Source organism: Kryptolebias marmoratus, linkage group LG23 (assembly GCF_001649575.2).
Source record: "Kryptolebias marmoratus isolate JLee-2015 linkage group LG23, ASM164957v2, whole genome shotgun sequence".
In the NCBI taxonomy this organism is placed as follows: domain Eukaryota; kingdom Metazoa; phylum Chordata; class Actinopteri; order Cyprinodontiformes; family Rivulidae; genus Kryptolebias; species Kryptolebias marmoratus.
In genome coordinates this window covers 5,181,336-5,191,458 of record NC_051452.1, presented here as the reverse complement: position 1 = coordinate 5,191,458, position 10,123 = coordinate 5,181,336, and the positions used below count along the sequence as shown (strand labels likewise).

Genomic DNA, 10,123 nt, shown 5'->3' with positions numbered 1-10,123 from the left:
GTTAATAACCTGCTCAAATGCATATCGCCGCCATCTTCCATGAAACTAAGATCATGTGATGAGAAATGGCGGCGAGGTCGAAGGTCGGTTCCTCTCAGAGCTCAACTCTTTCCTCCAATCAGAGTTTATGATCTTCCTACCAGGACTTCACCTGAAATAATCCCATTTTTCTTAGCCGGCGGGCTGAAAAAACAGGAAAAAGTACCCGGAATTCCATTGGTCACCAGTTGTTTACTTCCTGTTTGAGGGACGGCCATGACGGAATGATCTGAACTTCTGCTCAAACAAAAGCTGCCTGATTTCCCTGAACAGCCGAACGGGCCGTTAGTTCATGTTTTCATCTACCTGAAATCCAAAAATCAATCAGTTTGATTCGTCGACACAGCAGAGTGTAGATAAAATAACCTTCTGTCCTCACAGAGTCTGAAGAAAGGTTTCTTACAGTTAATTAATGAAAAAATACCGTCGATCTGAAAAAGCTTCTGGAGATTTCTTAAAAGTCTCTTAAAAACATGAAGTCACACCAGTTTTTTCACATTGTTCAGCAAAAATTTAAGATTTTTTTTATCTAAAATTTGAAACGTTCCTGTTTTTAACCCAGAAACACGATCTAATCTTTAAAACTTCTACAATAAAACAAATAAACGTTGATATTTTTGTTTGCAGAACTAGTTAGAGACACCTGAGAGACGCCTGAGAGATACCTGAGAGACGCCTGAGAGACACCTGAGAGACACCTGAGAGACGCCTCAGAGATGCCTCAGAGACATCTGCACTGACAGTAAAAGTGAACGATTAGTTTCATCAGAATCTGTCCTGTGGTGCGGGAGATATTTTGCTAACAGACACGAGCAGAAACATTATCGCCCGCCATTTCAGTGGGAACTCACAAACCCATCATTTCCCCACTCCTCTGTGTAACATTTCTGTCTGAGATCAGCTGAAACGTCCAGAAGCTGAAGGTTCTGGTCGGGTTGTGGACGGGTTCTGTCAGGTTCTGTGGGAGTGGAACCTGCCTGTGTTTGGTATTCCGTGCAGAAAGCCTCCCACGCCCCGTGTGTCCGCCCACGCACGGATTTGCGTCACGCAGGGAGCAGCGTGGGCGAGAGAGAGAGAGAGAGAGGCTGTGTAGCAACCGCGCGGAATATCCCACTTTGTTCAGCTGCCGCGTGAAGCTGCGCGCGCACAGCCGGCGCCAACAGGAAGTCTGTACAAAATAAAAGCACAGCATTAAAAACAACTCCTTCCAGTCAGACTCTGTTGTTCTCCAGGCTGGATCTGAATGAACAAACTGTTTAACCAAACTGCTTTAAAAGGTTACAGACAAGTCTGGATACTTGGAAGGAAAATATAAATAAATATGCACCAAATTCTCTAATATAATCAGTATTATTAAAGAAATAATCTATTTATTCCTGAACTTATTTCAGTTATTTCCACAAATATGGAAGAACTGAAATAATAGCCACCATGCAACAGAAAGCCTGGTTTGTAATAATATATAAAACTTAATAAACTTATCATCTTGTGGTTCTATATATTATTATATTTAATAGGAGATGTTTAAAGAATAAAAAACAAATTTACAGTAACATTAAAATGTAAAACAACAGAACTGCAGTTTAAACAGTAAAAAAGGTGCCAATAATTTTAAAAAGTAGATATTTATAGGTTTAAAAACAGTAACTGATAAAAAGTCAATGTTAAGGTTTAGTAAATATAAGCCTGTCCTTATATAGCAATAAATACATAAAGCTTCAAATTACTGCTCAGCTGTTAAATGAAGTCACAGAAAAGTATAAAATATATATACTTTTGTTGTTTGTGTATTTTTTAAAATCAAAATTCTGATTTTGATCCAAAGTTTTTGTTTATTTCAGCGATGCTTTTATTTTGTTAAGCGCAGGAGGAATAGTGTGTGTGTGAGCGTGTGTGTGGTTTGACCTTTGTGAAGAGTGCAGGGGAGTAGAGAGAGGCTCTCACACACTCACACACACACACCCAACACACACTTGGAGGAGCAAGACGCGCAGAGATCACCACCACCATCATCATCATCGTCAGCTCTGATCATCTGCAGCTTCTCTGTTTTCTCAGCAGCTGAAGAAGGAAAAAGTTTGAGACGGAGGAGAGAAGAAGAAGAAGAGGAGAGGAAGAGGAGTGCCCCTCAGCCCAGACAGACTGCTGGAAGTTGTTTCCTCCTCAGCTCTCGTCTCTGACAGTAGATCCGTTTTTCACGCTCCTCCTGCAGGATTCCTTCTTCTCCTCTCTGCAGCAGCCGACTTATCAGCTCTGTGTTGGTAAACACTGAGGAGGAGGAGGAAGGAGGAAGAAAAGGACGAGGATCCGGACCAGGGCGCGCCAGCGGGGCCAGAATCTCAGCAGGTAGGCTACAGAAAACCTGGATTTAATCCTGCTTTAAGGTCAGGGGAGCTGCTTCCAGGCGGGAGAATGTTGCAGGAAATGTGTGAAAATGAGACAGAATGACAGATAAACTCAGCCGTCAGCGCTGGAGCTCCCTGAAGGATTATTTAACTGTAATCAGATGTTTCAGACACCTGGAGCTGTCTTCTCCTCCTCTCTGAGAGGCAGCAGCAGATCCAGTTAAAGCTTTCAGTGGAGCTGAGAAGGATTTCCTCCCTGTGAGCTGCTGTTGTGTTAAATATGATTACTTCATGTGTCCCTCACAGATGAACACACACTTCCCAGGATCCAGGAAACGGGCAACCGTCTCCTGGTTTTTATTTAAGACAGGGTTGAAGTCTGTCAGGGTACGCCTGGTTTCTGCAGGTGAAAGGTCCGAGTCGTTAAACTGGATCTGTGCAGCAGGCTGACCTCTCTCTCTCTCTCTTTCACACACACACACACACACACACACACACTGCTGTGTTTCAGTCTGACAGGCTTTAATAAGACGTTTGGAGCTGATTTCTTGTTTCTCGTGGAGCTGGGAGGAAGGTCAGTTTATCTCCTGCAGAGCTCCACCGTCACTCTGCTGCTAAATTTAGTTCTGCACAGAAACAGAAGGAAACCTCGGAGCTTCTGCTTTTACAGCCACAACAAACAACACTTTCATTATTATTCATCCTGACGAGGACTCGGGTCCAAAAAGCTGCTTCCTGAGCCTGATTCGACATTTTCAAACGAACAGAAACTCAAATCTCAATCTGATAACACCAGAAATCTAACATTAAATCCTCATTAACTGACTGATATTAGCTGCTTCTCATGTGAACAGATCATAAATGATCAGTTTTTATAGTTTTGTTTTGAGTCAACCTTTAAAAATCGTCTGGGATCAGCTGAAGGAAACAGTTGAACATCTTTCTGCACCGATCAGAGGCTTTAGTCTGATACAAAGTGAATATCATCAGTTTGTCTCTGAGGGACCGGAGGAGGAGGAGAGCGCCTTAAGGAGCTCCACAAACCCACGTTTTTATGACATTTCACGTTGTTCCACCTCTTCTTCACCAGATCGCCTGTTTGTTTGTTGTTGTTGTTTTTATTTAACAGAATTTATACGAGACGATGTCCGCCTGTTTTGGGTTTTTTAATTCGGTTTTTTAATTTAAACAAAAACAAAAATCTGTAATTAATCTTATTTTATCAGACACTAAAAACCATTTTCAGCCTCACTGAGTTTAGTAAATATATAAATATTCAGTAAGTTGATGTTTTTCTGACGGGTCTGGGCAGATTGCTGTAAAATGTTTCACACAAATTTAAGGCCACAAGCCAGATGACCTTTGACCCCTGGGGCATCCCTGTGATCGGTGGAACCGCATGACTCAACAGACGAGTGAAAGGTGTAAAACCCAGCGTCTGATTGGACGGGGTCAGAGGTCAGGGCTGACCTGCACAGACAGGTGCTCCCGTCCAGGTGACGGGCTGAAGGTTTTGTGTTAAAAACAAATCTTTACGCTTTTTAGAAAACCTCCCAACTTCTCTGGAAATGTTTTTGTCCTGTTGTGTCCTAAATTTAAACGTGCGTGAACTTTAACCTGATTTTGTTTCGTCGCTTCCTGTCAGAAAACATTTAGTTTATGTTTTCTTAGATTTTTCTGTTTTCGACCCACAAAATAAAAGTCAGACTGTTGCTCATTAATTCAAGCAGTTAATAACAAAGAGCCTTGTCTTACAGTAAATAGTTCTTATGTATTTATGTATTTTATTTCGTTGTGACCGTCCAGGCTTCTGTAAATCATTTTTAAAGTTAATTTGATTTCCGTCGTTCTTCTCAAGACCCTCAGTCGATGTTTCCTGACCCCAACTTTGGGAGCCAAGGTTCTATAAAACATCTGCTGTGACTGTCTGCTGAGTAAATATGACTCTAAATTTAAATAAGACATGAGGAACTTTCTCCACTTCGTGATTTTTCTACTCCTGTCAGATCTGCAGCGTGTCGTGAGCAGCTGTGGTGAAAACAGATAAAACTTCAGCAGGAGAGAAGGACAGGGAGGAGGAACCTTTGTCCGACATTTAATCACCAATAATTACCTCCGAAGGTCCTAACTTCATCTTTAAAGGTGTATTTTTATTTCACAAACAACCTGTAGGAGCTTTTATTTTGATATCCAGTACAGATTTTTGGTCTAAAAACAAGAAGAATGAAGGTGAAACTTTTCGTTTTTGTTCAGATGTTTATTTATCTTAAAGTACGGATCGTTTGACTTCATGTATTTTAGAAAGAAACTGAAGATTTGGTTTGGAATCAAACCGTCCGGATCAGCCGGATCATTTTCCCTTCGAAGGTAAAGATGTTTGTGGCGTTTTCCCGGCTCAGCCAGGCTCAGTCTGGGCCTATTCTGGGCGAGGCGAGCCCACCACCCACACATCCTGCAGGGGTGGAGAGAGGCATGTGGTCCTGACTGCCACTCCTCAGGCAGCTCGGCCTCCGCAGAGCCTCGCCGAGGAACGAGTCCAGGGCAGATCTGTTCCTCCTGCAGCTTACGGGGACAAAAGTCTGTCAGGAACTTTATTGTTTCTGTTCTGTGGACGGATTGAGGATAAATCCTCGTCTGACAGGAACATGTGTCCACACGGAGACACATTCAGAGGACATGTAGCTCACGTCTCTGAGGAGACTCCGGGCCAGTGGTTCTGGAGCAGAGAAGCTGCAGAGTTAAAGTTTTAGAAACGCTAAATCATGCATTTAGAGCGGGCCTTTTCAACAAGTGGTCCGCGGGCCAGACGTGGCCCTTTAAAAAAACAAACATCAGACCTACTTTTGTACTTTGAGCCAAATATTAAGCTGGTAGAAGTCATCCTTTGACAAATAATCTTCAGTAAACCGTCACACGGAGAGGAGAGGGATGGGTAAACATGTACTTCAGTAATCAGCTGTTTAATTGACCCATCAGGCTGACCTGAGCAGAAACTGCAGAACGAACAGGATGTCTCCTTCAACAGCAAAATCTGACAATCTGAAGGCAAACCAGTGTTTAACGAATGACTCTCAGCTACTACCACACCCAGTTCAGCCCAGTCTGTTGGCTGTGGCAGCCATCTTGAGTTAGATTACATCTGGTGATTATTTTCTGCAACTTTCATTAAATATTCATCCAGAGGTTCACGAGACGATTTCATAAACAGACACAAGCAGAAACATGAAGTCCTTTTTATAAATGGCCCAAGTTGAATATTCCAGATATCTCAATTTAAATATAAAATCATGACAAACACAGTTATTGTGAAGCAAAGTCAGTCATTTATCTTTTAGAGCTGGATCCTCATGTTTGTTTACAACTGTCTTTATTTAGATGAAGAATAAAGTCAAAAATGTTGATAAGCAAAACAATTTGATTTTATTTTTTCCTCATTTAACGAGAAATTCTTGGCATAAAACAGAACTTTGAACACTTAATTTCACTCAGGAGTTCAGACGTGAAGATGTCAGAGTTTCCATCTGGCCCGTTCTGTTGTTCTCACCAGTTGGCGCCCAGCAGGAGGACTTCAGGCCCGGCAGTCTGACATTTCTGCCTCAACAACGTCCACTTATCAGCTTTGGCTCCAACAGAAGCACAATGTGAGGAGGAAGTGGACAGAGGCCCCGCCCCCTACCTCTCTGCTGTGCTTCAGCAGAGGAATACTTTTTTTTTTCAGACTTTCATATTTTAAGCTATAGCAACAGAGTCTGGGCTGTAACCAGGCGTCTCATTGGGCTGCGACTGTTGGCCAATCAAAATGCAGAAAACGGGATGTTCTGTTGAATTGGTAACGACCTGAGAGCTGTGCAGCCACGTTCTGATTGGACAGTTGGGTGCATGGCTGGTAAACCTGTGTGTAACTCCTGACCTCTGACCCCAAACTTCCTGTCAGACTGATTCCTGAGCCTAATAAGTCCCTTTATGCTTCTGTCCCCTGGTGTCTCAGGCATGGCGGCGGTGTTGCCCAGAACCCTGGGTGAGCTGCAGCTCTACAGGATCCTGCAGCGGGCCAACCTGCTCTATTACTACGAGGCCTTCATCCAGCAGGGCGGCGACGACGTGCAGCAGCTCTGCGAGGCCGGGGAGGAGGAGTTCCTGGAAATCATGGCCCTGGTGGGCATGGCCAGCAAGCCGCTGCACGTGCGGCGCCTGCAGAAGGCGCTGCGGGACTGGGTCACCAACCCGGCCGTCTTCAACCAGCCTCTCACCTCGCTGCCCGTCTGCAGCATCCCCGTCTACAAGCTGCCCGAGGGCTCGCCCACGCTGCTCAGCGCCCAGGACCGCGCCAACACCGCCAGCGTCAAGGTGCCCAAATCTGTGGCCGCCGCCTGCTCCGACCCCGGGAAGCTGGACGTGGCCAGAGACAAAGTGTCAACCGGGTCACCCCTGCAGGGGAGCAGCGAGGCTCGGTTCTGGTCGGGCCACAGCAATGACAGCGAGCACAGCCTGTCTCCGTCAGACCTGGGCTCGCCGTCCTCACCCAGAGACGCTTTAGAGTCTCTGGACGCTGCGGCGGTCCAGTCGGTCCTGGAATGCGTGGACAGGATGGCACCCGGACTTCCGAAGTCGGACCTGTCTGAGGTCAAAGAGCAGCTGAAGACCAACAAGAAGCTGGCCAAGATGATCGGACACATCTTCGAGCTGAGCGACGACGACCCGCGACGGGAGGAGGAGATCCGGAAGTACAGCGCCATCTACGGGCGCTTCGACTCCAAGAGGAGGGACGGCAAACACCTGACGCTGCACGAGGTGCTTGTTTGTGAAGACACGAGTCCTGTAGAACCTCAGGAGCGTGGTTGTTCTGTGTGGTCTGACTGCTCTGTGTTTGACGTGCAGCTGACGGTGAACGAGGCCGCGGCCCAGCTCTGTATGAGAGACATGGCTCTGCTGACGCGCCGGGACGAGCTGTTCGGACTCGCCCGGCAGATTTCCAGAGAAGTCACCTACAAATACACCTACAGGACCAGCAAGTAAGAGCCAGCCTGCACCACCTGCATTTAACAAACATAAGTTACTCCTAAAAAGGTCCAAAAGCTGCTCTGTGACTGTCTGCACATCACATGCAGGGGTTAGACCTCCTCCTCCTGGATCTCCTTGCTGCTGAAAAGTGCTGTATAAATAAATTTCACTTCACTTTCACTTCTTCTTCTTCTCTCAGCTGTTCCCTTTTCAGGTCCTCCTCCTCCATCTAACTCTGTCCTCTGTCCTCCATGTCCACTCAAACTGCATCCATATCTGTCCTCTTTGTCTCTAACATCCTTCTGGCCCTCCTCTGCACATGTCCAAACCATCTCTAACTTTATCTCCCAGTCCTTCAACCTTTGACCTCTGATGACCTCAGTCCTGATCCTGTCCATCCTCGTCCCTCCAAAGGAGAACCTCAACATCTGCAGCTCTGACACTTCCTGTTCTGTCTCCAAACCAACATGGCTGCTCTCACCACTGTCTGTAAACCTTTCCTTTGACCTTTGACCTTTGCTCACTCCTGAAACTTTTCTCCGTCCTACCTGGACTCTCTTCTTCACCTCTTTACCTCACTGCCTGTCCTCCTGGACAGTTGAAGTCCTCTAAGGGTAAAAAAAAAACACAAGTTCTAACATTTCTGCTGCTTTTGTTCTTCAGCTAAAAATGACTTCAGGAAAGTAAGAGAGGCTGAAGTATTTCTGTTTGTGTGCAGGTCTCGGTGTGGAGACAGAGACGAACCGTCGCCTAAAAGGATTAAAACTGAGGTCAGTTCAATAACAGAACATTGAACTTTTTCTCTCATGTTGTGACATTTCTGAACTGAACTGCTGTTTAAAAGTTTAATCCTTGTTCAACCTCCAAACCTTCATTTTGTTTCTTTGCTTTTTTTACTTCGACCTTAAACTAAACAAACACTTTTAGGGTTTATTTAATCAAGTTGACTGAAAGAATTCCAGTTTCTTTGAGAACCTGACAGTTTTCCCTCCTGGTTCCTGACGTCGAATCTTTAAATGTCTGATATCTTAAAACACGGGTTTGGCAGCTGAAACTCCTCTGAGGAACTGAAAACTCAAACAACAGCAGCCTTGAGCCGAACACAAAGAAATCTCTGAGCGTTTCTCTCCCGACGCCCTGGTTCTGCACTCGTCAGTGAATGGTTCCTCTCAGAACGCGGAGCAATAATGGAGAACATGTGGCGTCGGAGAACTCCGCGGGGATTTTAATCAGGCCCGAGAGGAACCGACCGACCGACACCTGCTCAGAAAAAAAACATCACTTTCAGGCAGAAAAACCTCCAGAAAACATCCGTCAGTTTAAAAGATGCTGGAAAGAAAAACACAAGTTTAAATATTTGTTCTTATTCTTCATTTTAATCCAGAAATGCAAGCTCTTTTCAAACTGTGATTTAAATTTAAACATAATTTTACCTACAATTTGTCTTTATTTGTGCATTAATTAATACACAAAGGATTAAAATTAGAATTAAAATAAAAATGAGCTAAAAAACTTAATTCAAAATGGGATTTTATCTTAAAATAAATTGTAATAATAAACATTTAACCATTAAATCACTGATGAAGAATAGTTGACCGTTTTTTTTTATTCTTTTAATAATAATAATAATAATCTATTTTCATACTTTATTATTTTAATTGCAACAACAAATTTTATTAGAATCAAATAAAAATTAACTTTAAGGCTGCAGTTTATAAACTATGTTTTATATGATTTAACTCACAGTTTCATTTTATTTCTACCTTTTTGTGTCTCATTGGGTAACTTTCTGTCTCAACTTTTGTTTCAGTTTTTAATCAAATTTGAAATACAATTAAAAATTTTATTTCTTTTTGTCTTTTGTTCTTTAGTCAGATTGAGAATCGTTTTGGATCAGAAGTTAAAACACTTAAAACAACTCTTATGGTTCCTCATTTAAAACTTTATTATCTAACATGTCATAAGATAAGACTTTTTCCCAGAAAGTGTTTTTAATTTTGGTTTACCGCCTTTATTTTGGACTTTAATCCCTCCAGAATCAACTGGTCTGTGTTTGGCGTGCACGCTGCTGCTGCGCTGCTTCTCCAGACGTTCTGGGAAATAAAACCCGCATTAAAGAAGCGAAAGACGTGAACGTTCTCTTGGTTTCCTTCAGGAGAACTTCTTCGACATCCAGGAGGCGCTGCAGGCCATCCACATGAGGCAGGAGATGCTGAGGGAGCAGCTGGCCTGCGCCAAGTCCAAAGGAGAGGAAACGGTGGGACGCAGCCTGCAGGTAGGAAACAAGACGGCTTCAGATTTATTCTCTTCTGTTTTCAGAGACGTTACCTCTGATTAAACCAACATTAATCTGTCCTCCTTGAAGCTCCCAGATTAAAGAACCAAACCTGCCGGTGAAGACCTTGTACCGCCTGTTAGAACGTGCTGAGGATGACTCTCAGCTACTACCACAGCAACTTTGAACTCTGAAAGATAGACTGAGTTAGAGACATTTTTGTGCTTGCTATGGTTAGCTGTGGCGGCCATCTTGATTTGGATTGAAGTGTTGAGTTGTAGATGTTTCTGTCTGAGGGTTTCAGTAAAATCCATCCTGTGGTTTATGAGATATTTTGCTAACGGACATAAAAGACGAGCAGACTTCAGGTACAGATGTTTGCAGCTGATGGATCCAGTCTGATCTTCAGCTGATTGATCTGGTCTGACCTTCAGCTGCAGGATCCGGTCTGATCTTCAGCTGC

At 44.0% G+C, this 10,123-nt stretch overlaps 1 protein-coding gene across 1 annotated transcript in view; it reads left to right on the top strand.

The window, feature by feature from the left end:
- Positions 1 to 1,958: 1,958 nt before the first annotated feature.
- The window catches only part of LOC108228959 (NGFI-A-binding protein 1), a gene marked incomplete in the record, with an annotated part of 8,953 nt that continues 788 nt past the window's right edge, over positions 1,959 to 10,123 (top strand). The window contains 5 exon segments of the mRNA XM_037973869.1: positions 1,959 to 2,385; positions 6,373 to 7,175; positions 7,263 to 7,396; positions 8,104 to 8,155; positions 9,541 to 9,660. Of these exon segments, the coding sequence (XP_037829797.1) occupies positions 6,375 to 7,175; positions 7,263 to 7,396; positions 8,104 to 8,155; positions 9,541 to 9,660 (1,107 nt within the window).